This window comes from Ambystoma mexicanum, chromosome 14, assembly GCF_040938575.1.
Source record: "Ambystoma mexicanum isolate Mex_15411 chromosome 14, UKY_AmexF1_1, whole genome shotgun sequence".
Lineage (NCBI taxonomy): Eukaryota > Metazoa > Chordata > Amphibia > Caudata > Ambystomatidae > Ambystoma > Ambystoma mexicanum.
The window spans coordinates 413,447,608-413,465,148 of record NC_090940.1 but is presented as its reverse complement, the minus strand read 5'-3'; the positions used below and the strand labels follow the sequence as shown (position 1 = coordinate 413,465,148).

The 17,541-nt window shown below is 48.2% G+C and overlaps 1 protein-coding gene across 1 annotated transcript in view; it reads right to left on the bottom strand.

Annotated features, from left to right (window-relative positions):
- Positions 1 to 17,541, bottom strand: part of LOC138526839 (GTP cyclohydrolase 1 feedback regulatory protein-like) — a 130,564-nt gene that overhangs the window by 27,545 nt on the left and 85,478 nt on the right. Inside the window, exon 2 of the mRNA XM_069637576.1 lies at positions 8,798 to 8,892. Within this exon, the coding sequence (XP_069493677.1) occupies positions 8,798 to 8,892 (95 nt within the window). The remainder of the gene's footprint in view (positions 1 to 8,797; positions 8,893 to 17,541) is intronic.

Genomic DNA, 17,541 nt, shown 5'->3' with positions numbered 1-17,541 from the left:
ACTACATTTAAAACCCAGATGGGAACCTGAAAAGGCGTTGGAGGGTACACATTTGTCAGTCCTTTTAGAAACTGGGTAATTAAAGCGACTTTAAAATAAGAAACATCATCCGAGGAGCGCTTGAAAATAGACAGCGCTGCAAAGTATCCTTTTATAGTGCCAACTTGGAGCCCCAAATTGGCCAAGTGTAAAAGGAAAGAAAGTACTGTAGGAGTATTACATATGAATGGATCCACATTCTTATCCCTGTACCAGTTACTGAACTTGTTTCAATGACACTGGTACAAGGATTTTGTTGCTGGCCTTCTGGCCGAAAGCAAAGAACAAGTTACTTACCAACTGTAACATTATTTCGATTGGATGTTCCTCCCACGTATTCCTCATTTTATGATATTCGTATCCCAGCTATGCTGCTTGGGAATTTTTTTTTCCACCAGATGGCGCTGTGTTCGAGGCCGCGGAGTTGAAGTCCCTCGAGAGCCGCCATCAGGCGTCAACGTCATCCGCTGTATAAAGGGCTCGAGCAGCACCCATTACCTCAGTTCTGGTTTTACTGTGTTTATGGTCGCATCAGCTGATCAGGTTTTAAGTTCTCAGGCTCTTAAGGAAGTTTCAGTGCAACTGGCGTAAACTATACGGAGGGGTAGGTTGGGAGGGTCGATGAGGAATACGTGGGAGGAACATCCAATCGAAAAAACATTACAGTTGGCAAGTAACTTGTTCTTCGAATGGATTGTGTCCTCCCACGTATTCCTCATCTTATGATAGACTCCCATAGCAGTGGTAATTTTGGAGGTGGGAGTACTAGACATTTTAATTATGGTCTGAATGAAGGACAGCTTTTGCAAATAGTTCTCCTTGATATGAAGTAGAGTCCGAGCAGTAATGCTTTACAAAGGTGTGCATTGATGACCGCAGCACAAATATCCCGCACCGGGACACCCCTTGAAGATCCGTGGAAGTTGCCATGCCTCTGGATGAATGAGCCCTTAATCCATCTGGAGGCTCTTTTTCAGCTAATTTGTAGCATTCAGAGATTGCTAGAATTATCCATCTGGATAGAGTTTGTTTGGATACTGCAAGGCCCAATTTGTGCCTAGTATACCCAAGAAATAGTTGGTCACATTGTCGAAGATTTGCCATTCTGGAAATGTAGAATTTGAGAGCTCTTTTTGGGTCCAGTTTATGCAATCTTTCCTCTTCCTTACTAGCGTGAGGCTGAGGATAAAAGGAAGGTAAGACAATTTATTGTGACATATGAAAATCAGAAACTATTTTAGGCAAGTAAGATGGTTTGACTTTTAAAATAACCTTGTCCCTATGGGAAATGGTGTGAGGAGGCTTGCAAGATAGTGCCTGAAACTCACTTACCCTGCGGGCTGATGTTATAGCCACTAACAGAATTGTCTTAAGAGTGAGAAGTCTTAATGGGCAAGAATGTAAAGGTTCGAAAGGGGCTCACATGAGAAATTTTAATACTAGATTTAAATCCCAGATGGGCACCTGAAAAGATGTTGGAGGGGATACATTTGTCAGCCCTTTCAAGAATTAAAGGACTAAGGGCATTCTAAAATAGGACGCCTCTTCCGAGGAGCGTTTAAAAGTAGATAGCGCTGCCAAATATCCTTTTATAGTACCAACTTGGAGCCCCAAATTGGCTAAATGTAAGAGAAAAGAAAGTACTGTTGGAGTATTACACAGAAATGGATCCACATTCTTATCCCTGCACCAGTAACTGAACTTGTTCCAACGACACAGATACAGGGATTTTGTTGCTGGCCGAAAACAAAATCTCCATTACGTCATCCGGGAGGTCCTAATCCTTAGATCTCAGTCTCTCAGAAACCATGGGTGAAGGCTGAGTGTCTTGGCCTCTGGTTGGAGATCCCGACCTTCCTCTTGCGAGAGAAGATCCTCTCTTTGTGGAAGACGTATTGGAGGGCAGATGGACATGTCCAGAAGGTCCAGGTACCAGATCCTCCTGGCCCAATCCGGGGCAATTAGGATCATGGTTTTCCTGAACTTTCTCAACCTCCTGATTACATGAGGAATCATGGGGACTGGAGGAAACGCGTCTCCTAGAGCTCCTCTCGGAGGAAATTCCCTTGAGCAGTACAGTTCACACTTCCTGTTGACACTGATCGCGAACAGCTCCATCTGATGGGTTCCCCAAAGGGCGAAAATCTCTTGAAGGACTTCCTGGGCTAGTTCCCATTCGTGAGAAACTGTGCTCTGCCTGCTCAGAGTGTCCGCCGCTGTGTTCTGCTCTCCGGCTAGGTGAACTGCCAACAGAGAGATTCCTTCTTGTATTGCCCAGAACCAGAGCTGCATTGCCTCTCTGCACAGTGGTAGTGACCCTACGCCTCCTCTCGTGTTGAGGCAGTACATGGCCACTGTGTTGTTTGTCATTATCAGGACATTCTTTCCCCGTACAGATGGCAGAAAGGCCTTCAGGGCTAGTCGGATCGCCCTCAGCTCCAAAAGGTTGATGTGTAGTTTGGACTCCGATGGAGACCAATGACCGCTGATTGTCAGATCGTTGGTGTGGGCTCCACTCACCGTGAGAGAGGCATCCGTCACTACTGTTATCGGCCGCCAATTTAGCCAAAATGATTCTCCCTTGATGATATTTTCCTTGCAAGCCCACCATAGAAGATCTTGAGCCACTCTGGCTGGGACTTGCAGAAGAAAATTCTGCAAGGAATAGGAAATTCATAGGAAATTCTCCTGAGGGACACGCTGGGAGGATGATGTGAAATGCGTAGGAACCTCCAGTCGAAAGAACATTACCAGTTGGTAAGTAACTTGTTCTTCGAGTGGATTGTGTCTAACGCATTCCACATCGTTGACAGACTACCAAACCAAAGCAGTACCAGTAAATGGAGGAGGGAAAAGAATTTAGAATACCCAATTAGATTGCGGAATAAAGAACCGCCTTCTCAAAGGCCATATCCTGATCATGGATTGCATCCAGGGAATAAAGTTTTACAAATGTATGGACTGAAGCCCAAGTAGTGGCATCACAAATATTCCTAATAGGAACACCCCGCTGGAGGGCGGTTGAAGTAGCCATGCACCTAGTGGAATGAGCTCTCAACTCTTCAGGAGGGTCTTTACCCGCCAACCGGTAACACTGCGTAATGGCAAGGATAATCCACCTGGACAAGGTCTGTTTGGTAACACCCTGGCCCAATCGGTGTCCAGCATATCCTTCAAGGAGTTGATCGTCCACTCTGACCCTGGAGATCCTAGAAATTTAAAAGCTAAGAGCTCTCCTAGGATCTAACCGATGGAAACGCTCCTCTTCCTTACCAGGATGAGGAGGAGGGTAGAAAGATTGAAGAACCACCTTTTGACTCAAATGATATTCAGAGACCACCTTATGTAGAAACGAAGGACGTACTCGCAGTACAACCCTGACCTTGTGAAACACAGTAAAGGGTGGCTTAGCTGAAAGTGCCTGCAATTCACTCACTCTGCGAGCGGAAGTAACCGCAACCAAGTACACAGTCTTGAAGGACAGTAATCTCAAAGGACAAGAGGGCAAAGGTTCAAACGGAGCACCCATGAGAAATCTAAATCTTAAAACCAAATTCAAATCCCAAACTGGCACCTGGAAAGGAGACGGCGGGAATACATTAGTCAGTCCTTTAAGAAACTGAGAAATGAAAGGAATCTTAAAGTACGAACATTCTTCAGACGAGCGCTTAAAGATAGACAGCGCCTCCAGGTAACCTTTAATGGTACCCACTTAAAGGCCCCTGCGGGCCAAAGAAAGCAAGAAAGACAAAACTATCGGAATGGAGCACTGGAAAGGATCAACATTGTGATCCCTGCACCAGTCGCAGAACTTACGCCAACGGCAACGATACAGGGATTTTGTTGCAGGCCGCCTGGCTGAAAGCAACACCTCCATCACGTCATCCGGGAGGTCCCAATCCTTATACCTCAACCTTTCAGATACCAAGCTTGAATGTTGAGAGTCTTGACCTCTGGATAGAGAACCTGACCCCCCCCCCCAGGCCCCCCTCGCGAGAGAGAGAGAGAGCGCAGATTCTCTCGGCGGGGAAGACGGTGTGGAGGGCAGATGGACATTACCAGAAGGTCCGGGTACCACGCTATCCTGGCCCAATCAGGAGCAATGAGGACCATGCGGGAACCGAACCTCCGTAACACTTTAGGAATGACGGGGACTGGAGGAAACGCGTACAACAGTGGGAATGACCAATCCACCACGAACGCGTCTCCTAAGGCTCCTCTTGGAGGAAATTCCCTTGAGCAGAATCTCTCACCCTTCCGGTTCACACTGGTGGCGAAGAGATCCACTTGCGGGGTTCCCCAAAGGGCGAAGATCTCCCGAAGGACTTCCTGAGTCAACTCCCACTCATGAGAGACTGTGCTCTGGCTGCTCAGAGCGTCTGCCGCCGCATTTTCGTCGCCGGCTAGATGTACTGCTGAGATCGAAATTTCCTGCTTGATGGCCCAGAAGCAGAGCTGCATTGCCTCTCTGCACAACAAGAGTGACCCTGCCCCCCCTTTTTGTTGAGGTAATGCATGGCCACTGTGTTGTCCGTCATGACCAAGACACTCGTCCCCCGTACCAAGGGCAGAAAAGCCTTCAGGGCCAGCCTGATGGCTCGCAGCTCTAACCGATTGATGTGGAGTCTGGATTCCGACGGAGACCAACGACCGCTGGCAGTCAAGCTGTTAGAATGAGCGCCCCATCCTGTGAGGGAAGCGTCCTTCACTACAGTCACCTCCGGCCACGGTTGCCAAAACGGTTCCATCAGGTTCCCTTCCCACCACAGAAGGTGGCTTTGGTACCACAATTTCCCCAAACACCATAGGTACTTTTGCACTGGCCCCTTTGACCGGCGGCCCCTCTCGTTCTACAAAAGGAGGAGTAGAAACAAAAGGAACCTCCCTCCACTGCTGTCCCCTAGGACGAAAAGGCAGAGGTTGACGCACCGCGTTGCTTAAAGACTTTGCCGCAGCTCTTGAGGTCTGCAACCTCTCAAGGCTCTCGTCAGCCTTGCTGCCAAATAAATGTGTGCCATCAAAGGGCATGTTCAGAAGACGGGCTTGCACATCCGGAGCAAACCCAGACTTCCCCAGCCACGCAAATCTGCATATAACGGTGCTTGCAGCCAGGGACCGACTCACACGGTCAGCCGTATCCAAACCAGGCTGAAGGACCTCACACATGGCATCCTTGCCATCCTGCACGATAGCAAGGAAACCATCCCTTTCTTCCCCGCGGGTAGACGCTCAGCCGCAAAAGCAACACAAGACCACAGAGTGTGTGTAAACCTTGCCAAGGAACAAGTAGAGTTGGCCGATTTCAAGGCCATGCTCCCAGCAGAAAACACCTCCCGTGCCCAACCGTCGAAAGCGCTTGTCGTCCCTATCCAGAGGGATGGTAGGGTACGCTCCTGCCTCGAGGTGGCCGTAGCCGCCCGAACCACCAAACTCTCAGGAGTGGAGTGAGTAGACAAATAGCTGGGGTCGTTAAGGGAAGGGTGTTATTTCTTAGTAAGATTTGTATTCACCGCCAGAAGAGATGACGGGGACTGCCAAGCAGCTGCCACCCTTTTCTGCAAGGTAGAATGAAATGGCAAAACAGGGTCAGAGGACGGACCTTGATCCAAGATGTCCGTCAGATCATCTTGCACAAAGTCTTCTGGAGGACTAGACCAGCCCAGATATTCCGAGACACGTGCCAGGAGTCTCTTATAAGACGACTCTGCAGGAGCCCCAGGCTCAGGTCTACCAAACTCCACTTCCGGGGAAGTGTCCAGTCCACTTGCATCATGGAGGGTCTGTCTCAACTCCTCCAACTGACTGTCCCCCGAAACAAATTGGATCATCATCAAGGTCACCAGGTTCCTCAACCTCAGACCTTTCCTCCTCTTCAAAAATATCATCCAGAGGGGGTTGAAACCCAGGTCTGGGGACAGAAGAGGGCCTGGAGGCCAAAACCGGCCTCACCGACTTCTATCTAGCCTTCCTCGGAGGATCACAATGTCTGGGTACTCCACCAGCAAATTCTGAGAAAAAATACCTGAAGGCGCTGATAGCGCTGAAGGCTTTGACGTTGAGAGCTTCGACAACCTCGACGTTGAAATCGTCAAAGGCTTCGGCGTTGACACAGGTGCCGACGGCGCCGTGGGCTGGTACGACGGCAAGGCGTCGATGTCCGAATCGGACAGACACATCGCTGAACGAGTCGACCCGAGCCCTCAATAGGTTACTGCGGTCTCGCTGGGGCGAGGACCGAGACCTAGAGACACGTCTCTTGCGACCTTTCGAAACCTTGTCCGTATAGGACCTCGATTGCTCCCAATGTGTGATGCGTCGTGAACCCAAAGGCGGGCGAGCCACTGACCGACACCGATCCAGGTCGGCTTCGTCAGAAGGCTCGACCGGAACCGTGACTTGCGTTTAAAAAATCACCATCATAGATTTCTTGAACGTCTTAAAACTGGACCGCGGAGTCTGAGAGGTCGAAGAGAAAGACATCTTCAATTAAGAAAACACACAAGGCACGCCGAGTCTCACGAAATTAACACATTCGCAGAAAAATGGAACTGGGGCTACGGGCGCCGTCCGTCCTATTTATAACAGCCTGTGACATCATCCTCAACGGAGTCCTTCGAAGGGACATGGACCCAACGCCATCGACGCAGGATGCCCTCAGCCGAAAAAGTTTCCGAAGTGCACAGCTGTGGACATTACATGTCAAAGATGTGGAATGCGTTGGAGGACACAATCCATTCGAAATGTTCAATGTCACTTCTGCAGAGCCAATGGTGATTAATGAACTGTGGCGATTCACTATCTTTTCAGATAATTTGACCCATTTAAGTTGAGACTTTCTTCATAATAGTGTATATTTTACTTTAATAATGTGTTCTGAAATCTTTCATTACAGGAGAAGAATTTATGAAGAAGGTGGCTGAACTCTTGATGGTGTACCAGATAAAACTGTGGGCTTCATCAATGCTTCTTTTAATAGGTCTCAGTGAAAGGAACAGATATAAATCAAGGGGCTGAAAGCACGCTCGGTTAAGACATGTTTATAAGCTAACAGCTTAAAAATAACACTGGCATGCCAAAGTCTGATCTTACTGCTTGTTGTACATAACTCAAAGAGATCCCAAGTGAATGTGGTTTGGGTGGGGAAGGAAAGCTACTATGTGGAAACGACCATGATAATTAGTATAGCTGTGGGCAGTCAATGGGTGGGAAAATAACCAAACGCCCACAAGCTGTGTGTCTCCTCAAACGCAATCACCCTCCTAGTCGTATTCCAATGCAATAGTTTCTGCTTGTAGGTGGTGCCGAGTTAAAACTTAAAAGGGAGAACTAGAGAGAAAATAAATGTCTTTATTTGTTATGTGGCTTCATACTGCGCTCTGCTGCTATTTGCCTGGTCTTGCCAGTTCAGTCGGTGGAGAGACATGGGTGGAGGGAAAACTAGGAGTGTATAATCTATTTAGGGCTTATTTATAATGTCAACGTTATAGGGCCTTGCACCGTGCACTGTCGCCACTCGCATGGTCTCTTGGCGGTCTGCTTGGTCTTCAATGGAAGAAGAGTTGTGGGTGGTTAGTTAGTGGGATTGAGAGGGCGAAGAGCAAGAGAACTTTGATTTGCTGTTGTCAGCTTCAGTTCGGAGAAAGAGGTCACTGAGCGTTGGTGCGTTTTCAGTTGGTAGCCATCATGTGGTGTTGAGGTATGATTGTGCATGGTTTAGTTTCATGTTGGGTGTTGTGAAGTGTGTGCAGTTTATGGTGCGGTAGAGGTATGGTTGTGTTTAGCTCAGTGTTTGAGGGCAACTCTGTAGAACAGTGAGTTTTTAGTACGGTTAGTTAGGAGCAACACATTTCCTACCCCCAAAAATCCATCCAAGTGGGATACATTTCCTTCCTCCCACAATCCATCTAATTACGATACAATACCACTAATCTATACAATCAGGCCAGATGCAAAAATATGGCTATCTTGCGCAATTGGGCTAAATGCAGGTTGGTATATGATATTAGGTAATAAGAGTGGTGGGGTTTTACTGTAGTACAGTAATGGCTGTGCTCCGCGCCCACACCACACTTAACATTTCTGTTGCTGTCGATTGTCTGCGTCAGGCATCCCAGGCGAACAGGGTACATGAGCTGCTCGCAGCTGTGGCCCTTTGCTGGCTACCCTGTCAGAGGCCAGGAAATGGCTTAACTCGAACACGTGGGGTGGAGAGGATAAATGGGATGCAGGGAGGGAGGGAAATAGGAAGCCAAAAACGGACAGAGGAAAGCACACAAAAACGAAATTCACCTGTGAGCAATCTGCACAGGAGCACAGAGCAAATGGGGCAAGGCGCTCTGGCTCAGATTATTAAAAGCGTTCCGGAGTACACACTTTTAAAAACAAATTGCAAAAGTTGTTTCAAGGTGCCCCAAGGGGAGGAGGGTGGTGGGGTTTTACATAAACAAGGGGCATTAAACATCTTGGGACTTGTAGACCCTTATGAAGTGCATAAGAGGGATAACAAGGTAATTACTAGAAGTTGGCAGGCTACAGACCGACAAGTGCAAGAGGTACAGAGATAAACCATATGAAGAGTGCAAAAAGCGTCAAACATGTGCGGAGGGGTCTCTACTTTCAAGACTGAAAGAGAGGAGGGAGTTTTCAGGAGCATCTGATTCCCTTAACTCGCTATATACACGGCTTTGCAAATTGTAAGACTTTACAAGAGGCACTTGTTAAAGGAGAACAACAAAAATAATTGTTGGAGAACACTTACAAATTGTTACCCATCACAGTCCTCTTCGCAGCTCCCAGTTGGGCCATAAGTGACGGATCAGAATACTCATCTCCTACCATAGTCGGTCCAATCTCCTGAATTAGGAAATACAAATTAAAATATGCAAAAGAGTAACAGTAGTGAATTACCAATATTTGTTATGTAAAGAATTTTTGTAGTTTTGCAAGCATTGCTAATACCTGTCACGGATTCGATTTAACCCCATATATCTATTACAGGGTTCGAAATTGAGGGGAGTTGGAGCTATTTAGCTCCTGCTTGTAGCCTAGAAGAGCATGGTTAGCTTGACACCAACAGCTACCAGCAGATACTTTTGGCTCCCCAGGCCAACTGATGCCAAACAAACACACCTATGTGAATGTAACACTGTGTGTTTAGGCCAATCTATAAATAAACATTAGGACACATCTCTATGGGCTTCATTACAAGTGTGCTGGTCCGGAAACAAGGGTGCCAGTAAGCTCACCGGCACCCTTGTTTCCGGATCAGCAAACTCGGGGTCTGCCTGCCTTGGCTGCTGTGCCAGACAGGTCTGACCCTGCCAGGTGCTCCAGCCACGGTAGGCTGGCTGTTCACGGAAGCACAAGCACGTTTGCCAACGGTGCTGGTGCTTCCATGTCCCCACTCACAGAGTCCCATAGGACAGTATGGGAATGGGGACTTACAATTTGCCGGCGCCTGTCTTCCCTTGTCGCGGGACTCGTGAGCCAGTGTCACTGGGAAGTCAGGCGCCAGTAAAATATTACAGGTCTGGCAGCAACTCGCTAGTAGCACCGGCAGGGTTACTGTCGGACCCGTAATGAAGCCCTACGACATTTAAAGCATAAGGAGTTATAAATAATGGACAGAAAGATAGGTCTCTATTTTATGTGGAAGTTTGATTTTCGAAACGCTATGTACTAGTTCCTCGTTACTGCTTAATGCTGGATACACAGGAGCTGCTTTGAGCTCCTGCTTATCAAACCATAATTTGGAACCCTACAGTATTTTAAATCATGCATAACACAGACCCAGACAGACACACACACAAACCCACCCGCCCCACTGAATAGAAGAACAAGTTACTTACCAACTTGTAACATTCTTTTGACTGGATGTTCCTCCAACGTATTCCACATCCTTGACATGTAATGTCCACAGCTGTGCACTTCGAAAACTTATTCGGCAGAGGGCGTCCTGCGTCGATGACGTTGGGTCAATGTCCCGCGAAGGCCTCCGTCAAGGGCGACGTCACCGGATGTTATAAATAGGACGCACGGCGCCCGCAGCCTCAGTTTAAGTTTTTTCCCTAAGAACGTGTGGCACCAGTCTCATGCCTGCTTGACTGCACATAGCCTTGCGGAAACGTAAGCTGCAAACGCATAGGAGATTCTCCAGAGGGGCAGGCTGGGAGGGCAATGTGGAATAAGTTGGAGGAACATCCAGTCCAAAGAACGTTACCAGTTGGTAAGTAACTTGTTCTTCGAATGGATTGTGTCCCCCAAGTATTCCACATCTTTGACAGACTCCCAAAGCAGTACCAGTTAAGGGAGGAGGGAAAAGTTCCACACAGTGTGTGAGAACCTTGCCAATGCACAAGTGGAGTTGGCTGATTTCAATACCATGCTCCCTGCAGAAAATACCTTCCGAGCCCAAATGTCGAAGCGCTTGTCGTCCCTATCAGGAGGGATGGTAGGGTACGCTGCCTGCCTCGAGGTGGACGTAGCCGCCGGAACCACCAAACTCTTGGGAGTGTGGTGAGTGGATAAATAGATGGGGTCGCTAACGGAAGGGCAGTACTTTTTTGTCAAAGATTTATTAAAAGCCGGAAGAGATTCCGGGGACTGCCAAGCAGCTGCCACCCTTTTCTGTAAGGCGAGATGAAACGGTAACAAGTCAGAGGATGGACCTTGATCTAAAATGTCAAATGGATCATTCTGTACAAAGTCTTCAGGAGAACTGGACCAGTCCAGATACTCCGAGACCTTAGCCATGGGCCGCCTGTATGAAGAATCAGCATGAGCCCCAGGCTTAGGCCTACCAAATTCCACTTCCGGAGAAGTGTCCAACCCACAAGCATCATGAAGGGTTTGCCTCATCTCCTCCAATTGACTGTCTCCAGAAAAAACTGGAGCCACATCAAGTTCGCCAGGGTCCTCAAAATCAGACCTTTCCTCCTCTTCATAAATGTCCTCTAGAGGGAGTTGAAACCCTGGCCTGGGGACAGAAGAGGGCCTGGAGTCCAATACTGGCCTCACAGACTTCACAGTAGCCTTCCTAGGAGGATCCACGAGATCCGGGTACTCCAATTGCAAATTGCGTGCAAAAATACCTGAAGGCGTTGAGGGCGCTGAAGGCTTAGATGCCGAGAGCGTCGACAACCTTGGTGTCGTGAGCACCGAAGGCTTCGGCATTGAAGTCGACACTGGTACCGACAGCGCCGTGTGCTGATAAGATGGCAAAGCATCGACGTCCGAGTAGGACGGACACAGCGCCGACCGAGTTGATGCCTGCTTCGAGCCCTTAGTAGGTTGCAGCGGTCTCGCTGGAGACAAGGACCGAGACCTGGAGGCATGTCTCTTGCGACTTTCCTGAGCCTTGTCCAAGTGGGACCTCGAAGGTTCCCGGTGCGAGTCTCGTCGCGGACCCGAAGGCGTGCGAGCCGGAGTACGTGACCGTTCCTTGCCGGCTTCATTATAAGGCGCGATCGGAACCGTGCCCTGCGATTGAAATATCGTCAACATCTGCTCCTTAAAAGCAGCCCATTCCTCCGGAATCATGGACTTCGTCAGGCATGCCACTATCCTCGAGGCACCATACTCCAAAGAGGACGGGAAGGTGACCGGGGACAGTGCTTCCTAGAGTGCTGGGACGAGGAAGAATGGTGGAAACCACTCCAGGACCGAGAGCCCCGGGCCTCCTCCCGACGCGGAGTGTCGCCCCTCGAGTCATTGGTGGAAACCCCCTTGGATGATTTAGATTTTCGGGAGTTACTAGGCTTAGAGCCCCTACCTACCTGGAGCTTCCCCTTGCACTCCCGCAAGGACTTGGCAGTCAGCGACTGACATTTTGAACAGTCGTCGGTGTCGTGAGACTCGCCCAAGCACCACAAACAAATGCGATGCGGGTCAGCGATCGACATTTTCGACTTGCAGTCCCGGCAAGTCTTGAAGCCAGACCGCGGAGTCGCAGGGGTTGAAGAAAAAGACATCTCAACGATGAAACACACGAGGCGCGCCGAATTTCACGAAGCAACACGTTCGCAGAAAAAACTGAACTGAGGCTACGGGCGCTGTGCGTCCTATTTATAACATCCGGTGACGTCACCCTCGACGGAGGTCTTCAAGGGATATTGACCCGACATCGTCGACGCAGTACGCCCTCTGCTGAAAAAGTTTCCAAAGTGCACAGCTGTGGACATTACATGTCAAAGATGTGGAATACGTTGGAGGACACAATCCATTTGAAAGGTGATGTTTTTGCATTATTAGACCAAGTAAATTATAACATCTTCATTGGTTATGTTTCAGATTCCTTATTAACCGCCATCATACGCAGTTTCAACTAATGCAGTGCAGTGATCGTCCCAGAACTATAACAGGGCAGGGCATGCTCCACTTTAAGGGTGCACAATTCAAATTCAACAAAACTGAATTTAATAGATATGGGGTTGCATTAAAAGGAGCAGGGTGCTGCGCCTTGCACAGATATACGAGATAGATCTCTGGCTTTTGTATACGGTTACAGAAATTAATGGTGGGACTTCAACAAAATCAAGGTCCCTTGAAGGCTGCCTGACTTAGCGGCCAATGAATCATAACACTTAATATGTCAGCTGCACTCCCATTGGAGGGCCCAAATAGTGCCTTAAACTTAATCCAAAACTGCGCTGCCGATAATGCTATACACACTAAAGACAGGAGTCATTCCAGACTCCTAGAAGACATCTGCGATAGGCAGTCATAATAATAATAATAATAAACCGTTTTTTTTTTGAAGCACTAAATGTCAGGTTCCCCCTGCTCCAATTTGCTTTAATAGACCTTGGTAATAGTTGGCAGTCCCCACAAGTGAGTGATAATTTGGGTTCATGGTCAATTCCCACATATTGACATTTGCCGGAACCAGATTTCCTGGGCCAGGATTTTATATATTTTTTTAATTCTTGAGAGAATGCTGCAGAAATACATCTTGCCCCCATGATCCAGCCTCCAGTGGAAAATACCACCCGCAACTCCCGGTCCCCAACCACCCTCACAGAGCAGAGGACGCCCCGCCCACCTGTTGTCGAGCATCATCATCCCACTTTACCTCACGCACCTCCAAAGCCAATACTATCCTGCGGCAAATCGTGCATGCAGTATTTCCCTGACAGGCCACCAGTCGGCAAAGGCAGCAGGTCTGAATATAAATTGGAGTAAAAGGAATGGTGGCATTCACAAGCAAGAGGTTTTCATGTCTGAATAGTAGCTATTCTATACCCTCCTGTTACATTAGTACCCAATGTAATACTGTGACGACGATTCAACATAGCAAACAGGAGTCGGTTGGTGTACTTTAAATCAGTTTAATCAATAAACAGGGTGGGTGATCAATGGGTCTAAGGGAATCCCCCTGGAAACTAGAAATGTTATTGACACTAAAAGGGGTGAGGATGGGTTCAAGCTCATTCTGATACATGGATTTACAGATGGGAACGTGGGTCTTCCCAATATTACCTAACCAGTATATAGTCTCACGGGAAATGCTTCCAGTAGCAAATTGTGACAAAACTACTACTGGTCTCCAGGGGTACAGAGACAGGCAGTGGTTTCTAAAGTCATACTCAGCCCTGCACCTTCTAATAAACCAGCAGTGATCTCAAAAGTGAAACAGGCACAACATGAATGGTATACCTCATTCACATCTTAGGGTATCTAAGTCAAAGGGCAGGCTACAATCTTCAAGAAGGTTGTGAGCCAGCAAGGAAGCCTCCAAACCAATAGTACTGTGGTACCAAGAAACGTCCAATTGAGTTTCTATACAAAATAGGACCCTTTAATTAAACGAAATAATATCAACCTATTAGTAAACCACTAACAACCCACCAACATTAAGAAGTACACAGGATGTGGAGACTTTTGAGTGAACAGGGTTCTCTAGGCTGAACAATGGGGCTGTAGCCAATTTTCTTTGTAGCAAAGTTCAAATGTATGTTTCTTAAAAAGATATGGAGTGGGGTCTAAACCGTCACAGGGCCCTTAAAACCATGCCAAGGGTAAGGACCCTTTTTGTATACCTTTAAATCTTGTTCATGGGGCCCGACAGTGTTAAACCAGGCTTCTAAGGGCTATTTCAGTGATTGGGTTGGTGTGAAGATGGTTCGACAGGAGGCAAACACTCCTTTCAACAAGAGGCAATTCGATTTTAGACTAGATGGAAGAATGGAAAGATGTTTTCCTCACTGACAACTCGAAGGTGTCTCAACACAGTGATTTGGTTCAGGTGGGTCCAACAGGGTCCTTGGTGCAAGTGTTTCAGGAGCAGACAGGTTTGCAACTGGTCACTCTCTGAATGTGGGTGGGGGGGGTCTTGCTCCTTTCTACCACAAATAACCACTCAGGAGGCTTCCTGAACTTTCAAGGGTATTTATTTTCTCTCGCTCGCTCTCCCTCTCTCTCCCCTCACCCAACTACATCCCACAACTAACCCATCCCCAACTTACCTCTAAATAGCCCTCCTCCTCCTCCTCCTCCTCCTCCTCCTCCTCCCAGGATTGGCCAGCTCTCCCTAACCAATCAATTACCTAGCTTCCAGGGGGTGCGACAGGGGATGGGCTTGGGAAGACTCATCATGGCTGTACGCCCTGCCTCGTTCAAACAGCCCTGACACGTTTCTAACATGGGTCAAGTTATGGCCCATGGGGCTACTGTTATGGTCTGTCTGCAGGCCCCTTTCAATAAAATTGTGGTTTAGTGATGTCGAGATTGATACAGACTTCATGGAGGTCCTTTTTTATTAATAGAAATTCCTGGTGCGTTAGTGGGTTTAACTTTCAGTGTGCAGGCTTCAAGAGAAACTGTCTAATGGAGCTGCGCCTTCCTTCAGGTTGCTGTGCTGGCTCTCGTCTCTCTGACAGCGTTATTCCCTATGGCAGCGTGCCCTCCTTCCTCCTCCCAGCAGCCAGTATAGTTATGGCAGTCGCCACCCACAGCATCCTGCTGTCCATAGCGGCGCAGTCCAGCCTCTGGCATCTTGCTTAGGCGCCAGTGCCGTAAACCTCTCTGCAGTCTTTCATTGCAGTTTTGAAGCTGCTGTCTTCTGTGAAGGTAAGGAGATGCAGGGAGTGGGCCTGCTCACACACACGCTGGCACCAGTCAGGGTGTTCGAAGTCTGCCTCCCTCCCTCCCTCCCTTGACAGGCCCAGTCACATACCTCCACCCTTTCCTTGCTATTCTTCCCCTTGGTCTGCTGTGTCTGCCTTTCATCTAACTTTCTGTGTTCTGGGTCTTTGGGTATGGTGACGAATCTGGAGGTTTTGTTGCTTTGTCCCTGGGGGGAGCCACCCCCTTTGAGGTAAGGGAGATGAGGACGCTCAGCAAAACCCTCCCCAGGGTTTGAGAAAGAAGGACCTCTCTGGGAGTGACTCCCCTGGAGGGGACACAGACTCTCCTTCCCATGGGGAAGTCCCTATACCTAAGGAGTTATTACATATGTGGGAATCAGAGAAACTGATGTTATTGTGAGCTGCCGGACTCAAAACAATATTGATACTGCCCTTGGATGTTTAGCTCAAGACAATGCTGGTCTCTCAGTGGGCTTGACAGTGGAGCATAAGCAATATGCCCCTTTTTGGTCATTGAGTGGGAATAAAGGCGCAATCACCCTTGAATGGAGGATAAGATGCAATACGCAGAGGCAAGCATCCAATGTGAGCACATCATTGAGGGGCAGAGCCATAATACACAGCGGGGCCGGCTGTGGCACGGACAGTAGCAGTAGAGTCCCCGTTGAAAAAACACACAGATGCGCAGTCGGTGAGGCCCAGGCAGAGTAAAGACAGTCTTACCTGGAGGGGCAACCATGCAGAGGACCTGGTGGGCCCAATGCCCAAGAAATGATGCAGAATCTAGAACCCGAGGGAGGAACGAATCCACCACTCCCAACGCGAACGCTGAGGAGCAGGGAAATGCTTAAACAAGCGCAACACAAAACTCACTCGTGTCCAGACGGGAAGGCCAGAAAGTTGTGGCGAACACCACCACTACGGAGCAACAACCATTTCACTGGAGCAAACCCTGCGACATAGAAGGTACCTGGGTTCATAGAGGAGGGGAGACAAAAGACCAGAGAGCAAAAGTGGAAGAAGGAGGGATTATCCCAAGCACACACCAGGGGCATAAGGCACGGCGAGAGAGAAAGAACCAAGTCACATTAAGGGTCACGGGAGCCCAAGAAACCTGAATAGTGCAAACAGCCAAACGGCTCACAGAAACTCCAGAGAACCAAGAGAGGCATATGGAAAGAGGAGTTAAGATTTGTCCGGGGAGATAAGTGAGACATTGGGACTGAAAAACCCAAGGGAACCAAAGGGTCCCTAAAAAGGAGTGAAAGACTGATTTGAGAGGAGCATAGAGACACCCAATATGTGAATCAAGGGGGGAGAATCCAACCCAACTGGTGGAGAGGGATCAGGAAAATATACCTCCACTTAAGGCAACCTGGACACTTGGTCTTTTCAGGAACTTGAGACTTTATTTTGTAAACTTGAAAAACTTTGACAAACTGTAAAGAACTGTTAAACCAGGGAGAATTGTTTTCTGCGGATACCATTGGATCCGGAACAAGGAGGGATTCCTGAAGCCCGAGAGAGCGAGTGCGGTGAACAACTCTGAAGGAAGGACACCCTCCCTAGTTTTTCTTTTGTATTTTTTCTAAGTGGTAGTGGCAGTTTAGAGAATAGGTTTGGACAGAGGACTATTTTTTTATTTTGACAATTGACCAGCACCTTCGTATAGTTTGTTAGAAAGGAAACTCCCCTTTCCGCAATAGGGCTAAAAAGTTGTTTTTCTACTTAAATAAAAACCATTTGACAACACGTCCTGTGGTCAAAGTTCTTCTGGCTTACCACATAATGATCCCATTCAGTCTCCCGATATTGATTGAAGCGACATGGCCACTTGGTCCCCTACCAGGGTTTCTAATAATTCTTCCACAAATGTTCTCTGAACTCGGGGAGGGGCCCTTGCTTGTTGACAATCTCCATCTCTCCTCGGATTACAGGTTGACTCAGTGTTGCTGGAATTATGGTTTTTCCTCGGGCAGTGAGGAGATATATGGCTCTGTGTTCCACAACATAAGATTTAGTTACTCTGTTCACACGAGGCATTCAGGGTATCATGGTTTTGTTGGGTGACTCTTGATGGCATAGGACCTTCATCCAAGCGTCAAAACCAGGGAACTTTCTCCCAATGATCACGTCCTCTGGAAGACTGGACTTCACAAAATCCTTGGGTTCCCAATAGGATTCCCAAAATTGGATGGGGACCTGGGTTGATACATAGGACACCCAGTCTCTGTGACGCAAGATGAGGCCTTAGGATTCCCATCAAGTTGGCTGTTTGTGGGTAAAGTCTGGGTGCATACCGTTGTAAGCGCTACCAGAGTCTAATATGGCCCAGATGGCCTTCGCCTGAACAAGTTATCCATCCTCTAAGAAATCGCCCTGGGCATACAACAAGTGGGCCCTGGAGTGTCTTTAGCAG